Source organism: Calypte anna, chromosome 3, assembly GCF_003957555.1.
Source record: "Calypte anna isolate BGI_N300 chromosome 3, bCalAnn1_v1.p, whole genome shotgun sequence".
NCBI lineage: Eukaryota > Metazoa > Chordata > Aves > Apodiformes > Trochilidae > Calypte > Calypte anna.
Window position 1 is genome coordinate 15,008,505 of NC_044246.1, and position 26,521 is coordinate 15,035,025.

Genomic DNA, 26,521 nt, shown 5'->3' on the forward strand with positions numbered 1-26,521 from the left:
CTCACATCTTCATTGCTCTTGTTTCCTACATCTAGTTTTATTAATTTTTTTTATTTTATTTCCTCAGCACATTTTGCATTCATATGTCAATCATTAGATCAAGTCAGACTGTCCTGGATGGTTTCTGAGACAAACAGGAGGATTTAGGTTTTTCCTTCAGTTTTGTGTCTGATTGTATCGAAGGCTGAACTTCTCACCATGTCAGGCTTCATCTGAAATACAAGCTCATACACAAACTCATCAATCTGAGAGTGCTGCATTCAGAAAACATCATTCTTTAAGATTCTCAGCAGGATGAGAGTGCTCTGGTCCTACAGAGACCAGTTTACTTTAGGAAGAGTTTCTAATCAGCCTGTGAGGATGAGGGGAGCCTCTCTTGCTCCTTGTACATCTTTCTCCCCTGAAATGGCCTTTATGTACTATATGAAGTTAGAAAACACCATGTGTCTGTAAGAAAGAAAACTTGTTTGTACCCGAGGTAAGTAAGGGACAGAAGGAAAGGCGATATGTAATAGCACCACCTGGTGACACCTTTCATGGTAACTCCTTTCTGGACTCCAGAACAACTGTGGTATTTTCTGTTCTGTTACCAAAAAGTATCAGACCTATTCAATGGAGAGACTGATTTCTCTGCTATTACCAGGACATGGTAGGTTCCATGAGCAACAACACCAATTACTCCTCTCTGCTCACTAGGGACAGTGGAGCATTGTGAAAATGTCAACCAAACAGTGGTTCCTGTGCACAGTGTCTCACAACTTTCTTCTCCTAACTAACCCCTCGTATTATCATTCTGGATAATGCCTGATTTTCCACCTTTTTATTGTTATGCAGACACCTGGTCAGGTGTAGAATATGTAAGTTAGAGCATAAATATGTAGGTTGGGCTGCTTATTCATGCAGTGGGTTGTTAATATGTTGATTTAGGAGTTCTATTACTCTCTTAGATCTATGACACATATTATTATTGCAGCCTATAATTCAGATACCCTGTCCCCTGTCATTTGAACTATAGCTGAGCTGTCAGTATTCCTATTTCCTAGTACACTTCACAGATTTTATGATCACCATGTAGTGTTCAAAGATTTCTGGTCAATTGTGAGCCTGCAGGAGCTAAAGTGGCAGAAGCTATTCTGAGTAGCCTGTTGCTGGCTTTGGCATCTTCAAAAGCAATGCAGTGCAGACAAAAGTAGATGCTGCCATTTTTAGAATTCAGAGACCTTTTTGTGGTCAGTTAATGTGGGAAAAGAGCAATCTTGGAGCTTTCTGTATGACAAGAAACAAAACCAGGAGGAGTTCAGCTTTAATCCTAAAGAAGCTCATCCTATAAGTGGGTACAGTTTTTTCTTGGACTCACTTTTCTTGTTTTTCTTTAGTCTTTGGGTAGCAACAGGAAGAAAAACAAGCATAGAACTGAAACACACATGAGAAAAGCTGCAGTTAGCAGCCCAGGGCTGTAATACAGTGCTGATTCTGGTAATGGATGATAGTCACCTGTACAGTTCATTCAGGGAGCTGTATACATTTCACTTCCACTGCCTGCTCCAGCCAGACAAATTTGTCTTGACTGAGTATATTTGCATTTGTCCCAGTTAATACAGGTTAATTAGGTATCAAGAATTTGCACTGATGTTCAAAGCTTATGTGTATATATTGCACTGTTAAACCTTGCTGTCACAGATGAAAATCTGTACTGCTAGCAAGGAAAACAATGTGGCTGTTGGTGTTGCAACACCAAGGCACCAGGGGCATACATCACAAGTGGGAATGGGAGAGTGTATCCATGTCACCTTGTACCTGCTTGCCTATTCATTTGCATATTTTCATAGCAGGATGCTGATGCTGTTCTGTAATACCAGCTTCTCTCTGGCTAGGTTTTTTTGAAATGCAATAGTAGTAACAGACTCTCAATTCAACTGTCAAGTAATGAAATTAAATATGGAGAGATTTCTGATGTATTCAGAAGATGGAGATATCCACAAATCATTATCTTTATCATATCAGTTCTCCATAGACTGGCAGCCTTTTTACTCTTAGTGTTGGTGTCTTACCCTGGAAGTTTCCTATTAAGATGTCTTAATTCTCAGCAAAGTCAAGAAAGGAATAATTCAAACTATAATTAGTTTATATTAATCAAAGGCTCATTTGTGTTTGGAAGTGACAGTGACCCTGCTCTTTATCTCTTCTGCCACTATCAAAGCAGCACAGATTTCTCAGGGACTTCACTCCCAAAATGCTATGTGCACCCAGTATCAGGTACATCCATGGAATGTGTTTAACTACTTGCTCCAATAATCTCTGCTGAATTAATTATCTTGGCTATTATTCTAGTTATTGGTTTGAGGTTTTTCTTGCTGTTCTTTATTCTCCCTCTTTATTGCTTAAAGAGAAACCAGTATATTGCTCTTTCATGTCTGTACTATTAGCTGCTATGACTGTAGAGAAAGAATACAGTGCAACAAATGAGAAGGGTTTTACTAATAATACCCACCACAACTTCTGTTTGTAGATTTTCAGACTGCAAAATATCACCAATTTTCTTGTGGCTTTAGCTGTCAGGAACTGTGTATTTGCTCTGTGCAGTGCTTACTGCTGCACACTGATGTTTTTATGGTCCTTTACTACATTGATTCTTAAGAATGCAATAACAAAGCACCCTCAGTGTTGCCCTTCCCATGAAATGTAAATACAGCATTGAACCCTTTCCAAGGAGGTAAGCAGAAGCATTTTGAAGAGTTTTGATCAATCCGTAGCAGAAGTTCCTCATCCTGCTCATTGAGTCTAAGCCTGTCTAGGACCAAGCACAGGACCAAGACTTTTCTCAAGACCAGATGCATCTGCAGTATTTGCTGCACCTGCTCAAGTCTATGCCAGTATTGCAGCCTAGAGCTGGAACTTCTCTGCAGCAGGAACCTGAGTACTCTTGCTACGTGTTGTGTGCCTGCACTGCCCGTTGCCATTGGGGGGTACCTGGGGCTGAGTGTGCTCCAGCCCTGGTGACAGTCTCCTGAATAGAGCACAGCTGACCTATAGGCAGAAATGTGGATGGATAGGTTCAGGTCAGAGCATGCTGTGCTTCTCTGTAGTAGGAATACAGAGGCTAGCAGAGCTTCCAGAAGTTTTGTTCCCTTGGATCCTTTGTGAAACTTTCTATGGAAAAGCTGGTATAGGTTGAGTGTGGGGGTGATGGTCTGTTGCTGATTATTTTTCGTGCCTGTTAGGAGCTTCATGAGGGCCTGGGAAAATGAGTTTACATGTATTAGTTTCTTGCAGGTTAGATTCCTCCTCCCAACATTGACAGCCACCTATGCTGTGCTGGAGCTGCAACCCTGCCACCCATTAATCATGTTGCTCATCATTATGTGGGGGCTTTGTCCTCTGTGCTTTTCCTCTCTCTCTTAATGTCTGTGTCAACCTTTTCTCCTCTCTTTGCAGGTGTGCCAATGCTGTTTGTTATCCTCTGGGGAACTGTCAAGTACCTTTATGAAGATGAAGGGTGGGTTTAGTTCTGATTTTTTTAGCTATCTCATTGGCTCTGTATGTGCACTTGTAGGTCTTTGTTTGCTTTCTGTTCAGTGTGGTTCATTTTGGCAATGTGCTGAAACCTCACATAATTGCTTCTGTTTTGTCTGCAGGTCTTGCATAACATTTCAGAAAAGAGCATAGGTTTCTTTCTGATCAGATTTTTCTGCATGTCTGAATGAATCTATCCTTTTGCAGGTCAAGGGAAGGTATGTTTTGTTTTTCTGAGTATCAAGAGTAGAAGTCATCATACACAACCAAGACCACTGCTGATACAGTGCCTTTGGCAGCAGCCCTTACAGTTATACTTTGGAGAAAGGCAAAAACCTCCCACAGGATTCTGCCCACAATTTGTGTGGTTAGCTTATGCCCAGCAGCAGAGATGTGATTGCCTGTTCTTGCTTAACCCTCTGTTGCTTAGATTTTAAAATCAAGGCACGTTCTCTGTCTGCTTACATCAGCCTTGCTGGAGTCAACTGTATCACACACAAGTCAGGAGCAAAATGCAAAGTACTTTTCATCCACTTTTACCATGGTGGCCTTTATGTATGCTTTGTGTACCATTATAATTGTTTAGTTTTTGGTTTGGTTTGGTTTTCTGTTTTTTTTTAAAAAGGGAGAGGAAAGTGGTTGTTTCTTAGTGACAGTGACTGAAAATATTTGGGTAGTTTTGTGATGAAATTGATAAATTTATTACCTTTTTATTTTAAATGTACTATTTATTGGGTCATCCGCTTACTTAGTATCCAGACAATCCAACCAGCACTTTTGCCAAAAGTTGTTTTTTACTTTATTTTTTTTCCTTCTGTTCTCACCTTCCACCCCTAGACCACCCCTCGAGGTGCTGTAGTGTGAAAATTCAGCATAGTCAGAGTGACCCCAGACTTTTCTGGTGTTCATTAGTATTAAGAACACAGCTTTATTCTGTGTGTCTGTCATTATACTTATGTCATAGCCTGCCTTTTCTGGCTTAAGCAATGCTAGGATTTTTTTACTTTCCTTTTCAAGGTTGACTTTATAATATTTTGTGGCAAGATTGTAGCCATGCTGATGTATTGCAAGATTTGTCGAAATTGTCAGTAAGTAGGAAGAAGATGCAGCCTATTAACAGTCGACGTTCCATGGGTGTTTCATCCCACTGATGTAGAAAATGTATTCAAAGTCCTCATGATGAGCCTCCTACATTATATGATACTCAGAGCTGATTTATGTTTTCTATTATGGAAAACTGTCATTCTCTGCCTTCAGCAAACCTTAAAAGGGACAATTTTGCACCTTATTGAATTTTCTAAATCTTGGGTAAATATTTGTAAAATACAGCGATAAATAACCACGTGCAGCAGCCTCTCTGAATGGCAAAATTTCTGCGCCTTGGGCGGGCACTTGCTGGAGCAGCCAGGGGTAAATTTCATGCTGTTTGCCATAGTGCTGTCACCATGGGTGTGCAGCAGGCTGTATATTTAATTTGTAACTTAACTACTTCCCTGGCTATGAGGAATAACTGGAAGTAAATGTGGTCAGGGCTGGGAATTTGAGGCAGTCTTGTGGACATAGCCATTTGCATGAAGGTCTGAAGCCTGCAAAGCTTACTTGCAGACTGGCTTCTTTCCTTACATGTACAGATATAAAATCGTTTAGAAAGCAGTTGCTGTTTTAAAAAGTGAGCTACTGACAAAGTTTTTGTTGATTGCAAACATAATTAAAGGCAAGTTATGATTCTTAATTATTAGACTGTGCCTACAGAGCTAATATTTACACATCTTTGTTTCTATCTGCAATTAATTATGGGAGCAAGAGGGCCAGCCTACAATAATTTTTAAAAATTGAGCTTTTCAGCTCAAGGTAAAAGATAGGTGTTTTCATTTTAAAAAAAAGGATACCAAATTGGAAAGCAAAGGCAGAAGTCCCAGTAGCATTTGTTGCCAAGCATCTTTTGAGTGGTGCTGAGTAAACTGCAGGATTGGACCTAAACAGAATAGATGTTGGAGTATTTATCAGTGTGACAATCCCAGAGAGCACAGATGCACAACAAATCATGTACCAGTCTATCACTGTTATTTGTTTGACACTAATAGCTGTGACAGTTTAATTGGGCTGTAATGGCATTTTCATTGCATGTATTTGTATAAATTTAAAAGTAGCTAAAACTTCTCTATGCCACGGGAAGCAAATTAATACAGCCAGAATTGTAGTAGAGTTTATGTTAAGAATCTCTGTCTCCCCCATTATCAGAAAATTTTAAAATTACTTCTGCTTCCACTACTGCTAGTCTGAAAATTAGAACTCCACTTCCATCCATTCCTAATATCACGCTGGTATTGAGGATATTCAAATAAAACTAATTTAAAGGCTTCACAAAGCTGGCTCTATGTCATACATACCAGTAAAGAACTTCTGGTACTCAAATTGCAGCTCAGGTACCCTCACTGCACACAATGCATACACCTTTTTTTTCAGAAATACAGTTGAGTTGTAGGTTATGGAACTGCTGCTTGTTATAGGCATTAAACTGAATTTAAAAGGAGAAATTAAGTCCTGAGCTCTTGCTGGACTTGCAGTATCTGCAGGGTGATAGGGGTTTGCTCCTGCCAGACTGCTTCATTTTCCTCTCTAGTGTGTGGGTGCATGTGGGTGTGTTGGATGGATCCCTACCACATGCTGCACTCTGTGTTTCTCCTTAGTTGACTGCAGCATTACAAGGATGGAGAGAGCTTCCTCTCCACCAACATCACCCAAGCTGAAGTTCCATAGGCCTTTTAAGAAACCTGAAAGAAAATTGAGCATATATGTTTTGGCAGATGAGATTTGGAGATGAAGAGAAACTTGTTTTGTGAAGGAACCTTTATTTTTTGTACTGCTGTTTCATAGTTTGTTCTGCACCCTTTGTAGATCAGCAGTCTGCTGGCTTTACTGATTACTGTTGCTTTTAGCTAATTCTGAGCACTATGGTAGGAAGCTAGCAGTTGTTTCATAGAAATATTAAGAATGCTAACATTGCAGCAACAAGTGAAATGACATTGGAACATACCCCAAGCATTGTGGGCACATGATACAGTCAGAAGTGGCTGGCTGTGAACAGGGTGGGACCTAAAAGGCTGCATTTATGAAACAGTATAAATTTCACTTCAAAACAGTGATCCTAAACTGTGGCTTTGAGGCATCACTTTCCTTGTGATTGTTCTCCAATATTGCTCAAGGACACAGGAATTAAAAAAACTAAAAGGAAACTTATAGGGAGAATAAAGTATTATACTGCCTGCAGCATGTTAATTATTTGGTAGAGGAGTCAGCTGGCCAACAGAAGTTGTGAACTTGATTTTACTCACTTATAACTTCTAAAACTCCCTTTGGACCTGAAACCTTCACATATACACTGAAGAAAGCAGAGTTTGCTGTCTTAATTACTTTCTTGAAAATAAGGACAAATAAAATAAATGACTTATCTAAATATTTATATGAGAAAAGTAATGGTAGGTAATGGGTAGTTTGCTTTTTCTAACTAACAAACAGTTAAAGAACAAGATGACCTGACATTGAAGACTAAAGAGTTTAAAAATAAATTATAAAATATGTTTTTAAAAATAATGTAGAAAGAGGAGGTAATGACCAGTCAGAATTCTGACGCAGATTCTCCTCTTCTCTTTTCAGCCACGTGACAAATTTGACCTTGGTTTTAATGGAGTAAGTCTTCACAATTGACTGATGATAATTCAAAGCAAATTGTGGAGGAGAGCTAGCCATTAGTGGGCAAGAAAGGCCAACAAGTAGTATCCTGTTGGATCATGAGAGCTGCAATAGTACAAAGCATTCAGTGTTTCTGAGAAGCAACTGCATCTGTTTCCATGTGAGCATGATGTGCTTTCCTGGTATCTAGTCCTCAGTGGTGTTTGTCACCTGCTTTGCTGTGACAGATTGAAAAGCAGGAGATTTTAGCAATATACTTTGTCTGCTTCTTTTTGCCATCTCTTCCTAGTTGCTGGACCAGAAATTATAACATGAATTACTGGCTGATCATCAGACTGCCTATTCTCATTGCCATTGGGGTGAGTAAGGGGTATGTGCAGCGAGGTGGAAGATTTCCATGAGAACAGAACATGATACAGTACAAAGAGCAAATGTCCTTATGGCTTTTGTGCATTTCCAAAGGCTAATAACCTTGGAGAGTATTGACATTTTCATTCAGAATATGATTTTATGAAACCGAATTAGTTTCTGTTACTGGAACTCCCAACTAGCATTATCTTTGTTTAATTTGGCTGCACGCTGTGAAGTTGTAGTTGAAGCACAGGGTAAGAAAACAGCATGTTGCAGCAATCTGGTTAACTCCCCTGTGTGCAGAAAGCCGTGGCACGTAGTACAGGGAGGTAGAAGATAACATTTCAGGTACTGGACTACAGAAGAGCAACAAATTATGTGGCATTGTGGAGAAATGCCACATTCTGCAGCACAATGCTGCCAGTCCCAGACCTCCAGATGAAGCAAATGGAACAGGCCATACCTTTACTGTGTCTCCCTCCTAGAGACTGAAGCTAAGCTCATCTGCTTTGTTCAGTGAGCTGCCTGTGTTTTAAAAGGGCCCTTGTGCATTCACAGAACATGTATTTAGAGCACAATTCCTTAGCAAGGAGTTGAGTTCCATGGCAAATTCTGCAGCTGCAGAGCAGCAGGATGCACAGGGACCTACACATGCTTGCACAAGCCAATGTGTTATGTGTGTGTGTTTCTTGATGATGATATAAATACTACTTTTATTTCTCCAGGTAAATTTCCTGATCTTTATCAGAGTTATATGCATCATCATCTCCAAGCTACAAGCTAACTTGATGTGCAAAACTGACATAAAATGCAGGTATGTCATATGATGGTCTCACAACTTTTGTGCCCTTCAAAATGGAAGTATACAAGGAGATGCATGAAAGGGGTGGATTGACAAAGGTAGTTAAAGATCACAGTCCTGAGTAATACCCAGATGTGATGTCACACACTGGGATGATTACTTGGACAGTCAGTCCTCAGAAGAGCCTCCTGGTGAAACCATGGCAGGTGTTACACCTGTATTACAGATTTAAAAAAGGCTTGATCTCCCAGTTCATCTCTTCAAAGTCTTCCATAATACTGGGTGAATATTTGTTAAGCAGATAACTTGCAGTGTATGCACATACTAGATGTTAAGGTCCTTGAATGTGTCCAGAGGAAGGAAACAAAGCTGGTGAAAGAGCTGAAGGGCATGGTCTGTGAGGAGTGGCTGAGGACTTTGGCCTGGTCTGGTTTGGAGAAAAGGAAGCTGAAGGGTGACCTCATTGTTCTCTCTGCAGCTTCCTGAGGAGGGGAAGCAGAGAAGGAAGTGCTGAGCTCTTCTCCCTGGTATCCAGTGATAGAACTCATAGGAAAGGTTCAAAGCCACAGCAGGGAAGGTTCAGACAGGGCATTAGGCAGAGTTTCTTTACCAAGAGGGTGGGCAGATGCTTCAACAGGCTTCCTAGGGGGATGTTCAATGCCCCAGTAACATGCCCTTAATAACATGCTTTGAGTTTGGGTCAGGCAGTTGAAATAGATGATAATTGTAGTCCCTTCCACCTGTAATAGGATAACCTATCCAGATTTGGAAAAAATAATGAGTAATAGAAATAAAAGCTCTAAGTTTAGTGAAGAGCAAGATAGGTCATTTTGAGTGTTGATCTTTTTTTTTCCTGCCAGTAGTTACTGGAATAAACTTTGTGTTGAATATATAGGATGTTTCAAAAGAGATGTCAGGCTTGTCCCAAGAATGTTCAACCTTCTTGAATGTTCTGCAGTCTTCACCCTGTCTGTGTTTGTGTTCTTCTTGTTATTATTTAATCAACTTGCTAAGATTCATGGGCACGTCCTTCATTTCTGCATCTTGAAGAGTGCTTTTATACCGAAGTCTGAAAAATAATGTAGAAATAACAAGTTAGCTATTGGATAAACTGGTGTGGAACTACATGCTGTAGTAGCTGGACTGCTAGTGGCAGTTGACTTCACTAGTTTGAAGTTGGGTGTTTCAGTGCTGCAGCCTTCTACACTAGACACAATATGGATTTTGGTGCATTCTCATCTGAGTATAAAGTTGCCTAGGACATCACCTTCCTTCTTTATCTCACATGAAATTTTGGAAATCCTAATGTGTGTTTAGAGCTCAAAGCACTGAAAAAGAATCTTTTTAATGAGCTTTAGGCTTTGCTTTCATGTCTACTGTGGTTGGTTGGTTGTTTGTTCTTAATATATGTGGTCTTTATTTGCCAGGATAAACTTTGTGGTGGTAGAAGGGGGGAAATTTCCAATTCTGATGGCTTGTAACCATTTAAATGTCTGACTGTAAATTAACTCTGTGAATGGAGAAAGCTCTTGCCCTCATGATTTCTGAAAGCAGCAAGGAAGGTTTGATGCAGGTGAAGCATTTCTCAGAGTACATGTGAACTGGAGTTGGACCAGAGACTTCCAGAGGTCCCTTCCAACCTAAATGATTCAGAATAGAGCACACAAGATCTACTAAGTACTGACAGGCTTGCTAGCTGAGTGATTCTGTATCTAATGAATTGTCTCAAGACAGGTTGTTGAGAAATCAATAGGTTCTGTGGCCCAGGATAGTCCTATAAAGACCTATAAACTTTCTAAAAACCAAAGAAGCTCTGGTATATTTCATCATCCTGTTGGGTGGCTAGTGTGTATGTCTATCAAAAGAGACCTAAGGACCATTCATGTGAATGTTTTCCTGTTATGTCCCTGAGCATTGCTCATTCATAGGTGAAAAATATTTTTTTTCCTTTACAAGGTATGTCTTTGGACTTTCTGTTTAAATCATGGAATTTTCACTCATTTTAGACAAGTTTAACTGTCTTAATTTTATAAAGTGATCTGCAGTAATGGTCAGTTACACTGGTTTGAAGATTTAATACAAGGCAGAGGTGGGAAGGAATAGCAAGTACTCCTCCATTTGTCAAGGTATTTTTAAAAGATTCCAATTATTGATAGATTATTTCTTTCAGATTATCAACAAGGTAGATTTTGGTCATTTTTCCCTCTCACTGATGGGGAGAAGGATACACAAGAGAAAATCTCAGTGCAAGAAAGCATATGGCCTCCTGAGTTCAGAAATACAGCTGATAGCTGAACATGGAACTTCGCTCTCAGTAAGAAGTGGTCTGCAGTGGAGTGTTAGGGACAGTTTTACAGTCTCAGAAGCAGAATGCAGAACAGTGACTCACAGTGATCATTGAGCTGATCATCATGATAATGTTTTTCGGTTTTGGTTTTTTTTTTCTTTGTGATCATAGGCTGGCCAAGTCTACCTTGACTCTGATCCCACTGCTGGGGACCCATGAAGTCATCTTTGCCTTTATTACTGATGAGCATGCCAGAGGGATGCTGCGCTTTGTGAAGCTTTTTACTGAACTCTCCTTTGCTTCTTTCCAGGTAGCCCATGTGGATAAGATTTAAAAAAAAATTTAAATGTTTTTTATTTTTACTGCTGTTTAGGGGCCTGCTTTGTCTGCCATTCATTGCATGTTCCCTGTTCTGTATATTTCTCAGATTACCACTGGGTATGACAGAATTATGAGAGTGAAAGGGAAAGTATGAGGGCTAATTTTGATAGCCAGCTTAGATGTTAGTGTCATATACTGTTATTTTCAATGTCTTAAATTTACTACAATAAACTGGTATTACTGTCCGCAGATTAATATCTTCTTCCCATGGGACACCTAAGGCATTAATGAAACTGTCTGTAATTTCCTGTAATTGCATAATGACATTACTGAAAGCAAATTCTGTGCTTTCACCAGTGTTCTTGATACTCCTTAGAAAATCTGTGCTGCAGGACGTAGCTGTCTACAGATGTAACTGCATGTGAAGAAGATGTAGGTTTACTTAGATTTTTATTTACCTCTTGCCTTATGGTTGTTTGAAAATTCTCCTTGTCTAAGGGAATAATTATTCTTCTAGTTGCCTTGCTTCCACTTATTCCCTGTTTATCAAGCAGAGTTGTAATTAAGATCACTGTGAATTGTTTACTTACTGTTTATAACTTGAAACCAGGTAGGAAAAAATGGAAAAGGAATCTAGAAAAACTAACAATTTGAAGAAAACATTAAATCCTTTTTCCTAAGATCATGTGCTTTGAGCTCTAGTTTGGACAAACCTCTCCTCTGCCATCAGAGCTGGCAGGGACCACAGATTGCCAAACAAACTTGCAGAGGCTCCACATGGCTGTGCCCCATCTGAGACTGAAAGATGGAGACAAAGGGAGGGAACTACTCTGCTCACTGCTCTTCTGTTTTTTGTTGATTTCAGGGGCTGATGGTTGCAATTCTCTACTGTTTCATCAATAATGAGGTGAGAAAGATGCTAGTTGTTTAAATTTGTGTTATCAGCATCCACTGTAGGAAATGGAAATTGAAAATGGTCTTGAACTGCTGAATTGTTCTTGTCCAGGGCTTTTATGTTTTTTACAGACTCTCTTCTGTGCAGCTACACAGTGTAACTCCTCAGACAAATGCTGTTGGAAGGAATTCAAGACGTATAATTTACAGCCACTATTTAAAGGCATGAAGTCTTGCAAGTTGTCTTGCTTACAATTGTATAGTTTTCACTAATGGAGCTTTTCTTTTATTAAGAATTATAGCTGCTGCTCTTAATGTCTCATAGTGCTTCTTATTTGCTTGTTTTGGTGAATGGGGGAGTAGATCCTGTTTTATTCTGAGAACTTAGGTGGCTGGAGAGGTTGGTGTTCTCTTGGCTAATGCCCATATACAGTTTGTTCTCATTTGGTTTCCTTATGGCCCAGCTACTTGAAGGCATCATCATTGTCCCACAGGCCCAGAAGAAATTTAGGCAGGACTTCTTTGAATTAATGGATTGCAAGTATCATCTTTTGTAACTTCTGCTGAATCTCAGCCTTGCTGGGGGGAAGAGGATTCAAGTGTTTCAGTACTGCAGGAATCTGTTATGTTCTAAGTGATTATTCAGGTTTGCAAGAGAAGCAAACACTAATTTAGTAGCACATTATTAAGTTTACCTCACATCAGTATGTTTTACTCATGCTAAATCTACTTTTAAATGTCATACTGTCATTCAAGATCACCTGTTGAGTGACAGGCCTCATCAAGGAATTGGAGTCAACAGAAAAATGTTCCACTTGTGTTGTTTTGGCCAGGCTAGAAACAACAGAAAAGCAGCAAGTATCCTGAATTAAACCCTGCAGTAGACTGTTCACTTTTGTAGCTTCTGGGTGAGAGTTTAAGTGAATGTGTTAACTGTACTGATTGCAAAAGTCAGAGGTCGGTAGTAGCAGGCCTTGCTCAAGAATGAATTAGAGAATATTTGTTTCAAATCCCTCGTGGAGTTTTAGGGGTGTATTTTAACCCTGGAATGCAGCATTGTGTGCTGGTACATCATTATTTCCTTCACTTCACATCTCCTGTGCAGCTGCAGCCAGGCCTTGGGAGTAACATCCAATAAATTCCTTCATCTGATATAAAAGCAAAGTTTCACCACAGCCCAAAATTTATTACAAAGCCTGAAAAAGGTAGGCTTGTTTCATGTGCAGGAACTTCCTGTGAAGTAGCCTGCCTACTTTTCTAAGAGCTACTCCAAATCTCTTGTTGCTGTAGTTCTCTTGCTTTTGTAATTTAAGTCATGAAAATCAGCTAAGTTGTGCTCAGCCTCACAGAAAGCTGGCAGGCAATCTAGGATGGATTAGTTTGTTTCTTCTAACTCTTGCTGGGAGAAGGATTTTGTCAAGGCCAGTCAGCAGCATCCATAATATAAGGCCATGTGAAGAGTTTGATTAGGTCAAGTCTCTTCTATTTCTTTCCTACACTATGAGAATTTTTTTCTAAATTAAATGAGAAACTGTTTTTCTTCTGACAGACTATAAGTGCCCAAAGACTATTACCATTTGCAGTATGGGCTACATTTTTATTTTTGCCTGACTCATTAACTCCTTTTCTTTTTCCTCAATCATACAGAATGAAAGTGTTGGTTTTGTTTAAGTACTGGTGCCAGATCAAGAGAAGAAATGAAGCTAGAGGTGATATTAATGTCCTTTTCTAGTATCTGCTTATGGAAAAACATTAAAATATGTCAACTTTTTAGTCATATCTAACCTGAAGGATTCTGGATTTTCTCTGATACTGCTTTGAAACCAACAACAAGGTCTCGTCAGGTTGCCTTTTATCACCAATGTTCATTGCAAAATGAGCTGGGCTTAATAGAATCAGTTTCTCTGCAATTAGTGCTGCTTTCCTTAAGAATTATTCTAATTATAGAATCATTAAGGTTGGAAAATACCTTCAAGATAATTGAGTCCAAGTGTTGTCCAACTACCACAACCACTAATCCATATAATCTGAAGTGCCACATCTAGATGCTTCTTGAACACCTCCAGGGATGGTAACTCCACCACCTCCCTGGGCAGCCCATTCCAATGCCTCACCCACTCTTTCAGTAAAGAAATTTTTCCTAATATCCAAACTAAACCTCCCCTGACACTACTTAAACCCATTTCCTATTGTCCTATTGCTAGTTACTTGGGAAAAGAGACCAGCACAGGCCTCTCTACAGCCTCCCTTCAGGGAGTTGTAGAGAGCAGTAAGATCTTCCCTGAGCCTTCTCTTGTCCAGATTGAATAACCCCAGTTCCCTCAGTCCAGGCCATGCCCTCCAAAACCCTCACCAGCCTTGTAGTTCCTCTCTGGACATGCTCCAGGATCTCAATGTCTTTCTTACAGTGTGACACCCAGAACTGAATACAATACTCAAGCTGTGGCCTCACCAGGGCTGAGTACAGGGGCACAATCACTGCCCTGCTCCTACTGGACACTGCTTTTGATACAGGCCAGGATGCCATTGGGCTCTAAATCACAGACCTGCTTCCCCTTTACAATAAAATTAGTTTAAGATGATTCAGGATTCATTCTCTGTAGTCTTGTTTCTCCTTGTTGCCTCCTTCCTATCACAATGGAAATACACCTCAATCTCTTCTACCTTAAAGAATCTGTCCTGACTCCAGGACTCCTGGTTTGTTTGGGTTTTTTAATTACTGTCCAATCTTCCATTTCTATTTTCATTTCTTTGTTCTCTATTCAGACTATCCATTAAGCTCATCCACCAGCTCCATTCCATCCCATTTCAGACCTATTTTTCTTTCATTGTGACTTGTTGAGAGGTTTTTTTGGGTTGGTTTTTTGTGCGGTTTTTTTGGCAAAGTTCAATTTTTGTAATCAGATTACAGATTCATTGCCACAGTCTCAAGGTCCTTGCCCATTATCTGCATTAAATTCAGTCAGCTGGTGTCTGTGTGAAGTCTTCCCTACCTTCTCTACCTTTATCCTCCATTTTCTTCCTCTTTTCCAAGTTCTCATGCCTTTTCCCTTTTCTCTTTCAAAATGCCCTATATGACAATTTTCCTTCTTCTCCTTTGTCACAGGAACTTTGTTCTTACTTCCCTTTCCCTGTGTAGATTCTTTCTGGGGAAACTTGCCCAAACATAGAAGTTATTACACTAATTATTCTGCCAAAAGATCTGCAGGCCTACTTCTGTGCTCAAGAAGTGCTTGTTTACAAAATAATCTTCAACTATTCTCTTGGTCATTCATTCACAGCCATCCAGGCAAAAAGCTCAGTTTAACATGGAGAGCAGAGCTGATCTGTACCCTTTTTCTAGCCTTGGAGGGAAAACTAATATCCTGTCATTTGGATCTATTCCTAAGACATCATCTCTGATAGTCTTTTGTTTAGGTCTTCTCATTTACTTCTTGCAGCCTATTTGTGTTGTAGCTCTAGGATCCAGCCTGTCATATCCAGACAGATGAAAGAAGACTCATTTCCTCCCTTTGACTGATTCAAAGATACCCATTTCTATTGTTATTGACTTATTCTGTCAAGTAAGAAAATTCATGCTTTCTTTCAGAATCTGCTTGTAAATGTCTATAACTGCTTTTTCACAGTGCTGTCTATTAAACCATCATTTTTCCATGTCCACAAAAGGCACAAGTACTGGAGTAGTAATATGGTCAATTCTTCTCCTGCTGACAGTCTGGTCCCTGTATTTCACTGTTTCCCTTTGTCTTTATTAGACTGTTGTCCCTCATTCTTCTATACCAAGCTAGCCCAGACACACTGTCTTTTCTGGTGTCTGTTTTTACTGTAAAGTACAAGCTTCTATCTCAGCATGTTTCCTTCTGTCCCATTTGGGTTGTGGTGGCCAGATTCTGCTCTCAGAAATGTAGAGATGCATCTGGTTTTCATCAGAACAATATTCAACACAAGAGCTTTAGCCCAGAGCTGACAACCGCTGTCAGAGGAACCACCAAGGGAGGGCAACTGGTTGTGTAAGGCTTTGCTTGTTTTAGGGCTGCCTCCCAGATTCAGTATTTCACAACAAATAAGCAGAGAAGACAGACATACAGCAGCTGGTTGGCTAGGAAGTTTCCCTGAAAAGTATTCACACAGTTTCAGCAGCCTGGGTGGAACTGTCATCAGATTATTTAGTCCCTTGGTGGTCAGCACCAGACCCTAAAAGGAAGCAAAAAGGAACTCCAGAGAAGGCTCACTTGGGTGACCCACCTATTAGTGAATTTACTTCCAGCTGAAGTAAACAGCATGATAAACTGATTACTGTAGTTGCACTCCTGCCTATTTCTAGAGTAAAAAGGGTTCAATTTTATGTTCTCTGCCTTATGTGTTAAAAGCTAATGGGGGTTCTTACTTCACTCTAATGACAAGAACTTTGCCCATGGAACAGGAAGATCTAAATTGTATTCTTGTTTAGCAGTTACCAGACCCTGGATAAGCTTCAAATTATTAGAAAGGTTACACAGCTTAGCCCAGAACATGTGACTGGATGAGCATATTTTCTAGTTTAAAAAAAACAAAACAAAAAAAAGTTTCTGGAATGAGATATTGTAACTGAAATTTTAAAAGCAGGGGGAAGAAGAACAGCCTTTATGCTAAACTGCAGGTTTTTTCAATTCTGAATAAATCTTTGTTTTTGTTTGGAATAAAAAACCCCATAAGTATTCAAAGAACAAAAGTAATCCAAGATGTAATACTGTTTAAATCAAAACAGACCTTAAAACAGAACTCTGGAGAATACCTGTGATGACAGAACTGAACAGAAGGTCAGTCTTTTCAGTCATTTTATGACTGATAAGCAAAATCAACTTATTGTTAGTGCTGGTAGAGCTTAGAGTACATTTGCCATTGCAGCTGAATATAATTTAGAATAAAATAATGAAGATTAGATTTCCTGGTGCATAAAAAAAAGCTTTATTTCTACAAGTAAAAATGAATGACGTAATTATTTTAAATATGGAATACCTTTCAATGGACTAATGAGAACCGGATAATTCGAAGCAATAATATTGCAGGTTTAAAGCATTGCAAGCTTTTCTCAGTAATATGGTATCTTTATTTTATCCTTGTGCTTTTCTAATGGATTAATTTAAAGATCTAATTAGTTGTACATTCATGCTTTTTGTTTTATTCTTGGCTTCTGTTAGGTTCAGATGGAGTTTCGGAAGAGCTGGGAGCGCTGGAGATTGGAACATTTCTATGTCCAGCAAGACAGCAGTATGAAACCTCTGAAGTGTCCTGCCAACAGCATCAGCAGTGGAGGCACAGTTGGCAGCAGTGTCTACGCTGCCACTTGTCAGGCCACATTCAGCTAGAGATATCTGCAGGTGAATCAGACTGAGAACAGTGAAGTGTATAAAATACCTGAAAATCCTTAAATACCAAACCAAATGGCTTAAGTATGCCATCCCCAGCAAGAATCTAAAGCATATGCTGCTCATTGCCTGCAGGCTGTTGGACAAAGGTTTCTAGGGAAAGCAGTCTGCTAATGTAATCAACACATCAGAGGAAGAATTTATCACATCTAAAGTAAGTTAAAAGAATTTTTTCCTATTTGCACACAAAGCCTCCAGCTGTCCAAAACCTAAGCATAGCATTGATCCAGTCTGAAACCACAGGGTCAATGGCTTATTACTATTGAGTGGGCGAGCTGACTGATCAACTGATTAAATTACAAGGATACAGAATATGATGGTTGCCAAAAAAAAAAAAAAAAAAAAAAAAAAAAAAAAAAAAAGTAGACTTCTGCAGGAATAAGGTCAGGTGCTATCACCAGTTTTAGAAAAAGAGCACTCTGTGGGACACAACGTGGGTTTTAGGAAAGAAACAGTTCTATTGTAAGTTTTCTAAAGCTGCAGTTGAAAACATGCTTGCCAGTTTTCTGTGTAGAAAAACAGCATTCTGAAGGTCTATCAATAGAGCAGGTAGTGCAGTGTATGTTCCTCAATGCTCTTTTTAAGGTTTGCTTGAGGAAAACAAAAGACAACAAAAAAACAAAAACCAACAACAGTACCTGGTAAGGGCCTCCTCTGCTACTAACAGATGCGTGTTATCTCTGTCACTGAACATGGGAATATCCCCTGAATGCACAAGCCTTCTGGGTTTGTGTGGTACGTGTGCCTTTCCGGGTAGTATCCAGGTGTTCACAGGGACAGGAAAATGACTTGTGCTTCAAGAGGACATTCTCTTTCTTTGCCATCAGCTGCTTCTGGATTCAAACACGCAGAAGTCAGCTTGTGGCCACAGCTGGTCTTGGGACACTTCACCCCCCTGGGTGTGCCCCCTCGGGCAGTCCCAGCGTGGGCACACTCGCGTGTCCCCTCTCTCCATGCTGGAACAGCGTTCAGCACCGCGGACAGCTCCCGCACCGCCCCGATGCCCCCTCCGGACACAGCCCCGGACACCCCCGCGGGGTTCAAAAACTCCCCACACCGCTATTCTAAACTCATCGGGCCCTTGCCCCCTTAAAACTGCGAGGGCTCTTGCAGAGAATGCCTTCACACTGATGATTGTCACCCTCCCTGATGTTTATATGAGCTGCTGGGGGAAAACAGGTACCTTTAAAAGCAGGATGTGATCTATTGCCTCGCTTGATAACAAGCTTTAGGGATCTTTACTCAGCTGTTATTTGGGCTCTCTTTACAAATTAGAGGCAAGATGCCAAATATGAGCTCCAAGAATATCTGTGTCTATAGACTTCTTGGAATAAGTAGCTTCCATGGTGTAGTAGACTACTCGGCAGAGATTAAAGAAAAAACAATTTTCAAGTCTCTCTTTGCACTTGTATTCACAGCCCCATTGCCAAGAAAGTGGACTGGATATTCAGGGGTGTAATTCAGCATCTTTCCTGCCTGAAGCTAGATTGCTTTGCATGGGATTATTTAATCACTGTATTAGAATCCAAATTGCCAGCAGGGTAGATTAGTTTTGCAATCATCAGGTTAAAATTGAATTGGAGAGGATGGTTACCTTCTTCTGCTATAATGCTTGTAATTGAGCTCCAGGGGGGAAGTCAGACATGTTTGTAGAAATCCACCACAGCTCTCAGGCTGGTCTGTGTACATTTAGCATGCTGGCTTCTATTCAGGCAAGTCCTAGGCCTGTCCTGCCTAACATCCACTGCAGAGCTGACTTTGGAATTAAGCACCTCAGGTTCTTCAGTAAATTTAGTAACTAGCTTCTGTGTTGTGTGACCATCAACACAATACCTGCCTGCTACACGTGCATGTCAACTGCTGTCCTGCAATATAATTAAATAGCTTTCTGTACATAGAGAATATGCTTGATGTTTCTATTTAACATCTGCCCTTAAGTGCTTTGAATAGAAGAAGACTGATAAAAGTAACCAAATAGGCAGCATGTTGACAGAAGAAATTTACAGCTGTATGAGTGCACACTGGAGGAATAAGTTCACTCATGAATATTCAAGAGCGGGTGCTAGTTTTCCAGGGCCCTGATTAGTTGTGTGCAAACTGGAAAGAAAAGTTTCTGCTACTTCCACAGCTCTTAGCAAGATGATTGTTCTGACAACAGAAGTTATGGAAGTGTTCCACTGTTAGGCTGGAAAAAGTGTATGTAACAAACAAAAGAGGACATAGGAATAGAGCGTTTACATGTGTGGTAACAAACCTGTACCATGACAGATGACCGTGTGAAATCTTGGTCAGATTAATCATAGAATTGGCTGGGTTGGAAGGGACCTCAGAGATGATCGAGTCCAACCCTTATTATTATTAAGCAGAGGTTTGTGGTGGATCTTTTTTTCTCTCTGATTAAGCTGTCACTTCTTCAAACCTTTTTAAATCCCCTCTAACTACTGAGGGAACAACTCAGTGAAAATAATTGTCACCAAAGCAGAGGTACCGTAATCACATTCTGAGAAATGCTTTCAGCAAGGCCTGAACACCAATTTTTCCATCATACTTAGGTAGATTAAGTAAAACCTTTTACAAGCCTTTGTTAAATCATGCCATCTCTGTTTCAGAATTTATCATGTGCATTTATTTAAGTAGCATGAAATAAGCAAAACAACACAAAGCATTGGAACAGCATGAGGTTTATTTCTTGTGCCTTTCAGCTTCATGCTCACTTATTGTGCTGTTACCTCATGAAGGACTGTAAAAATTCACCTGGACATAATGTAAGTAGTGTTTATAGCAAATTAAAACTTTATTTCTTGCATTGCTGCTATGAATTTTTATAATTTCATGGATGTTACATTATATTTAATATTTATTTGCATGTATTTCCTTGTTTTAAAAAATCCACATAATCACATTGTATGAGAGATTATCAGCTTCCCATAAACACTATGCTGATGTTTAGTTTTATCCTTGTGAATAAAGTTTCAACTCTCAAAACTGTCACTTTCTGGTGTATTTACTGAGTAGCTCTTGAATAACTGAAAGACTTGCAGTTCATGGTTCTTCCAAGGAAATGCAGTTTTGTATTTGTAAGTCTGTCCACCACAGAGGTCTTTGAACCTGTGGAGGCTATGTTAATAAGAACCAAAATACAGCATTTTGTACAGAACCAGAAGGAATTGGTAAGAATAGTGAGAACTTTGAGGGGGTTTTATCACAAGGTGGTGGAGCATGTGCAAATCCAAAAATTCTCAGCTTCAAAAGGTACCATTTGGAATTTATCCAACAGACAAACGTATAAACTAAGTAGTGGGGAGAGCTCCCTAGATGCTTAGCGATGCTAAACATACTACTTGTATTTTAATGTATTATTCTCTTTCCAAGACAGTTAAATTTGAAGCAAAACTTTTTTTTTTTTCCCCCTCAACCTGTGATGAAACCTGTGGTAAGTCAAGCCTGAAGGCTCTAACTTAAAATTAGAAAAGACCTAATGAAACAGGAATTTAAAGATCAATGTGTGACTTTCCTTTGCATTACTCCAAGGCACAAGTTCTACCAGCTGCTCTTCACTGATTTAATGAAATTACCTACCTATTAAACATACCAATAGCTCATACAAGCAGTACATCTGAAAGCCTGGGGGATGATGGTAAGAAGCACTTGAGTTGTGCTGTGATAAAAGGGCTGAATCCAGTGACAGGGATTCTATCTGAGGGCCTCTTGTATTTCCACTCGCTGTTTTATTTATTTTTTTTTTCCAAAATGTAGTTAAAAGAAGAACATGTATTACCTGTCAGGAATAACAGTAAGTCCGTGTGTGTGTGTGTGTGTGTGTGTGTGTGTGTGTGTGTGTGTGTGTACCCTGCAATTGATGAAAGCTGTACTATGAAAATCAGATGTTTGTGTTAGATGAACAGAAGCAGCAGCCTTTTTGTTTAGATATACTGACAATTGCCTCATGTCTTTCCTTCAGCAACAGGGCTCCAGCTAGCGCTGAAAGAAAAGCAGCTGGCCTGTCTACTAAAGGTGTCCACCACCACCACCAGATTTCTCTCCACCAGTGGCTAAGGTCAGTAAGAGCTGAAATTCACCCTCTGACAAGCCGGGGGCTACAGCTGGGGGAAGGCCGTGCCTCTCGGTGCCGCTGCAGCAGCTGCCCCGGGGCTGTGTGGCCCGGGCCCGGCCGCTCCAGGAAACGAGACCAGAGCCCGCGCTTCGCTTCGGCTTTATTGGGGACCAAACCCGCGTCTGGGGAGACCGGGCGAGGAATAAGGCGCGTGTGGCGTTTCACATTGAAATAACCCATTTCCTCCCTCCGCTCTTCCTCGCGTCCCTGGTCCGGCGGGGAGGAGGGAGCGGAGGTCGTCCCCGCAAAGCGGCTGACCCGCCGGGCCGCTCGCTACCTCCCGGCGGCGGGTCGGTAATGCAGCTCCCGCTCCAGCTGCTCGGCCGTCAGCGTCCCGGCGATGGCGGCGCAGCCGGGGTTGAAGACAGAGTAAGCGCTCAGCTCGCCCGGGCGCCGCTCGGCGGGGCCGCGGGTGCCGGCGTACATCCAGTACAGCAGGGACAGCACAAAGTAGGGAAGCCCCAGCTCCAGCTCCACGAACAGCGCCAGCAGCACCGCCCACAGCAGCACCTTCAGTAGCAGCGGACGCGCCCACACCGGAGCCACCGCCCCGCCGGGACGGGCCTGTGGAGGCAGCAGCGAGACGTGGCGTCAGGTCCCGAACCGCCGCCACACGCCCCCGACCCGCCCAGCCGGGCGCTCACCTCAGCGCCGCCGCCCTGCCCCGCTGCTGCGACCCGCCGTCCCTCGGCGGCCCCCGGAGCCACGGCCTCTCTCAGCGGCTCGGCGGGGCGCGGGGCGGCAGCGGCACCGGCACTGCGGCGGGCGGCGCGGAATTGGGCCAAGCGCCGCTCCACGGGCTCCGACATGGCCGCCCCGCGCCTGCGTAGGGGCGAGGCCGCTGCCGCGCCGGCGACGTCACGGAGAGGGGCGCGGCCACTCCCGTCCCGCCCCTGGGGCAGGGCCTGGGGGCGGCAGCGGGGCTGAGGCAAAGGGGGGTGAGAGGAGATGGGGACCGTGACACTAACGCTGGGGAGACTTGCAGGGGTGGAGACCACACCCCACCACAGGGAGGCACAGACTGGTTCCAAACTGGTAGCAGAGGCAGCCGGTTAGCTCTGGAGAAAAGTGGAAAATCAGCAAATGCCTCACCTTTTTTTTTTTTTTTTTTTCTTTTTTTATATCTAAGCCTTACTTACTGATACAGACACCAAAAATGAAAAGGACCAGGAAAGAATAGAGCACGGGATGACCAAACCCTGGAGAGGGTGAATGAGGTGTTAGCAGCCAAGGTGGCCAACAAAACGTGCCTCAGCCATTGGAGTGGCCATTTTAGAGCAGTGCTCTGGGAAGCAGTGGTGTGGAGGAGGAGGAGGGTGCCCCGGCTGGGCATGGGGGAGCAGCCACGCTTGCTGGGGACCCGCTGCCCAGCCTGGTGGGGGGAGAGGAGCTGTGGCTCTCCCTGTGGGTCCCACTCAGGACTGTGGGGGAGTGCACGCTGGCCTCCCTCCAACATGGCCCTGCAGGCCTCGCCAGCCTCCTCAGCACGGGTCAGCACTGCTAGATACTGGCCAGTCCATCCCACTGTCTCTTTATGCAAAAAATTTAAATTGGGAAAACCATCTCTGTCACATCATCTTTCAGCTATCGTTAGAGCTGAGAAATAGACATTTATTTACAGAAGCTGGTTCTTAGCCTCAGGAGTAAAATACTTACCACTCTCCAGCAGTAATAGTCAGCAATGAGACATCATCTCATCCCGCAGTGCTGTTTCCAGTTACTTATAGCTTTCTCAGAAGTGACCTTTAGGGCTGAATATCTCATGCATGTGTCAGCTCAGAAGTAAAGACAAGAAGTCTAATAAAAATCAATTTGGATGTACTTAAGTTATCTTAATGTGGAAAAAACTGTGTTTTTTCCAGCTAAATAATTTTTCAAATGCCTCTTCTATGCTTGGTTACAAAATAATTTTCTTCTAACCTTCTGACTTTGCAAAAAGTGCCCACAATGCATGCCATTTTTCTCTTGATTTGCAGAAATTTGGTTTTGAAATAGCCTGCACAGGCTTTTTTTCTTTTTCTTTCTTCTTCCTCTTGTTCTACTATTCATGACAATAACTCCTCCAAGAAGTACGGGATAATTCCACATAATGTTCGATATGCATCGCAAGGTAAACTCAAAGTTATACCTGAGCTTAACACCTCCTTTGCAAGCCTCCTCCAGTGATTCACATGCTATCAGATTTTATTCAAAATGTACTTGGGTTAGGATGTATTTGCTGTTGGGCATCCAAATAGCTATTTTCAGGCTTTGTCAGGCTATGTTGCCATGTATTGTTAGAAAACACATAAAAGAGTGCCACAAATCTTACCTTTGAAGCCTACGAGCACTACAGTACCCTCATCTGTAAATGAGTATTACACTGCAGACAAATACTTCAAGAAATTTGTATCCATAAAGTCTTAAATAATTTTAATATGTCCTGTTTTTCAAACAGACAACATATTTGAATGGACACCTAGTTCTGTTTACTTGTTTGACAAACCATCTGGAGAATTTGTTCCCTAGTCCAATGTTTCCTAGTCAAATGGTTCCCTAGACCCAAAGGTCACCAAGCCCAGCCTTTGGGTCCTCAGCCAGGGGCTGGGAGGGCAGAGGAGGGATGAAGACATTGAGGAACACTTCTCTGTGATTCTTGAGTCACTTCCTGCCCTTTGCACTGTGTACAAGAAAAACAAATTCAGTATAGTCTTCTTGTAGGTGTGAGACTATGAGCCAAGGCTTTCTCCCTTTTACTGCAGCAAAGTAAATAATTAATAAAAAATGTTAGGTGCTATTGTTAGAGCTCTATTTATAGAGCTATTTATAATAACTGAAATTCTGGAACTGTCCATTAACTTCTAGGTAGCAACATTAAGATCATTTCTTTTAAATCGTGATTTTTTTAAACTTGGTTTCATCCTAAATCATACTTGTCCATACTTGTCCATTCCTCCAGAGAGGAATGTATATTCCTCTCTGCCAAGAAGAATCACATTTTACTTTATATATTTCCTCTTCAGCAATTTTGAGAACTTTATCTTAGCTATTATCTTTTCATTATATTTTAGCAATTACAATACATCTTTGTGTCCTGCTCTCAGTCAATTATCACCAGCTTAAGAGATTGCTCTTTCAGTACTTGAGAACTTCCAAAGCATTAGGAACCTTGGCTATGGTACTCCATCGGCAAGGAGATGAACAGGCTGCTGAAAGAATTGACAAAACAACTTAAAAACATGTCCAAAGTGCAGTTGATCTTCTATTTTTCAGGGGTGACTGCAGAGATTTTTTAAAATTTTCAACTGTCTTTGCTCTTTCATGCTCCTTGAGGAAGCAAGACAACGGGAAACTAATCTGGGGACCTATCTTTACATGATAGAAGGCACGAGAACTGTTTGTGGCATAATACCAACCCCACTGAGTTCGGGAAAACATTGACAGGAGCTCCTGTGGCACACTTTGCCTTTACCACCTCAGCAGCCCCTCTCCCCCACCTTTTGGTGTCAGCAACACCTTTATTCAGTAGTAGAGGCTCAGTGGTTCAGGGTGTTGTTGCTTACTTCCCACAGCTGTGGATCTGTGTTCATGCATGCCAGCTTCTTCAGATGCATCAACAGTAATCAAGCCACATTAATTCTCTTGATGGATTAATCTAATTCATTGACAAGAGCTCTCTCCTTCACGAGATAAGCACCCGCACACACACTGATTTGCTAAGTGCCATAAATGCAGACAGAAGGGCAGCCCATTATTAATATAACAAGCGAGCTTAATTAGTTCAGAGGAGCTGAGGGAGCATTAGCTTTAGTTGTTGAGGTCTCAGAGAACATGTATAAAATAGATTGAAGCGCACAGACTTGTACTTGTTTAATTCCATACAGAGCTTTCTGCATATCCATTTACTAATCAGTTTTAAAATGCAGAGAAGAGTTGCTTTCTCTGTAAAAAAAAAAAGGTTATTAATTTTCCTTCCTAAAATAGCAGCATCAGGCTACTTTTGCTTTAAACGTTAAGGAAATTTTGTCTGTCTTTTTATTGAAGTAGTTGAGATTGTGAATTGCAAATTTTTATATCTATGTCCTTGAGTACTCATTTGTTTTCTAATGGAAGCGCTGCTTATGTTTTACTGATCTGTGCTGAAGTCAGAGCTGTCAGATATTTTGACCATGTACCAGAGTGACCTTCCACCTCTATGGATGAATAGTTTGAGAATCCCAGATTAAATTTATAGAGAAGTAGGGTACTCTGCTCAGTTAAGATGACAGCACTTCTGTAGGCATAAAGGAGCACCCAAGAAACCTTTCTGGACAAAACCTGGCGTATCAACAGGGCCAAAATTTTGTACGTGGCTGTCTTGGATTTTAGCCATGAAATTTAAATTCTGTGCAAGTCCCTCACCCATGTTGAGGTGACTACACCTGCTCTCTTCATCTGGCATCTCACAACTGTCATTTTGGATCAGAGTTCAGCATTCAACTGATCTGTGTATAAGGGCCTAACTGAAGTTTCAGCCCCTCTCTAGGTAAGTAGATACTTATTAGTATCTTATCTTATTAGATACTTATTAGATCTTATGCCCCAAAAGTTGATTTTTAATTCCTTAAGAAAATACTAACAAATTTATCTTTGTGACTATAAAGAAAACACAGGAATCTAAGTGGATACAACCAGACTAAGAGGTCCAATACTGGTACAGGGCTCTTAGGAATGTGAATTTCTTGCTTTGTAGGTTAATAGGGTATAATTCATAGACAGTATTCTTCATGCCAATATTTATTCTAATAAATTGAATAAAGGCATGAAAGCAAAGCCTGTGAGAGGCAAATGGGAAAAGAGGGAAGTAAGATCTAAGCCTTAAATCCATAAGAGACACAGAAAGCCTCTGCCAACTGTAGAAAGCTATTAAAAGGCAGCTTTGCCTAATGAGGCAGATCAATAGCTCTTTGAATGAAAAACATTGTCATCCCTAAATTGTGAAGAAATCTATTGAGTGCTCCAAAATCCAATATGTAATACAGAAGCCTGCTTTCAGCATCCTCAAAAATGGAACATTCTCAGTGTTTCGCCAGTTACCACTTTCTCTTCAAGTTATTTCTGTGGTTTGGGGCTGACTGTGATGCCAGGAGCATCACAGGACTTTGCAGATCCATAGGAAG

General features: G+C 41.2%; 2 protein-coding genes across 2 annotated transcripts in view; one reads left to right on the top strand and one right to left on the bottom strand.

Moving 5' to 3' along the window:
- Positions 1 to 17,233, top strand: part of GLP1R (glucagon like peptide 1 receptor) — an 80,215-nt gene extending 62,982 nt beyond the window's left edge. The window contains exons 8-13 of the mRNA XM_030447846.1: positions 3,436 to 3,496; positions 7,496 to 7,565; positions 8,283 to 8,371; positions 10,818 to 10,956; positions 11,833 to 11,874; positions 17,042 to 17,233. Of these exons, the coding sequence (XP_030303706.1) occupies positions 3,436 to 3,496; positions 7,496 to 7,565; positions 8,283 to 8,371; positions 10,818 to 10,956; positions 11,833 to 11,874; positions 17,042 to 17,209 (569 nt within the window). The 3' untranslated portion in view covers positions 17,210 to 17,233. The remainder of the gene's footprint in view (positions 1 to 3,435; positions 3,497 to 7,495; positions 7,566 to 8,282; positions 8,372 to 10,817; positions 10,957 to 11,832; positions 11,875 to 17,041) is intronic.
- A 3,866-nt stretch (positions 17,234 to 21,099) lies between these two features.
- SAYSD1 (SAYSVFN motif domain containing 1) lies at positions 21,100 to 24,313 on the bottom strand. The gene is made up of 3 exons (XM_030446787.1): positions 24,296 to 24,313; positions 22,028 to 22,306; positions 21,100 to 21,947 (listed from the first exon to the last, which is right to left on the bottom strand). The coding sequence occupies exons 1-3, from the start codon at positions 24,311 to 24,313 to the stop codon at positions 21,657 to 21,659; spliced, it is 588 nt and encodes a 195-aa protein (XP_030302647.1). The 3' UTR covers positions 21,100 to 21,656.
- Positions 24,314 to 26,521: the final 2,208 nt, after the last annotated feature.

Bases quoted from the DNA above. Each gene is read 5' to 3' on its own strand.
- SAYSD1 (XM_030446787.1), bottom strand. The intron at 21,948-22,027 runs GTGAGCGCCCGG...CTGCCTCCACAG, and splicing joins GGCAGGGCGGCGGCGCTGAG to GCCCGTCCCGGCGGGGCGGT.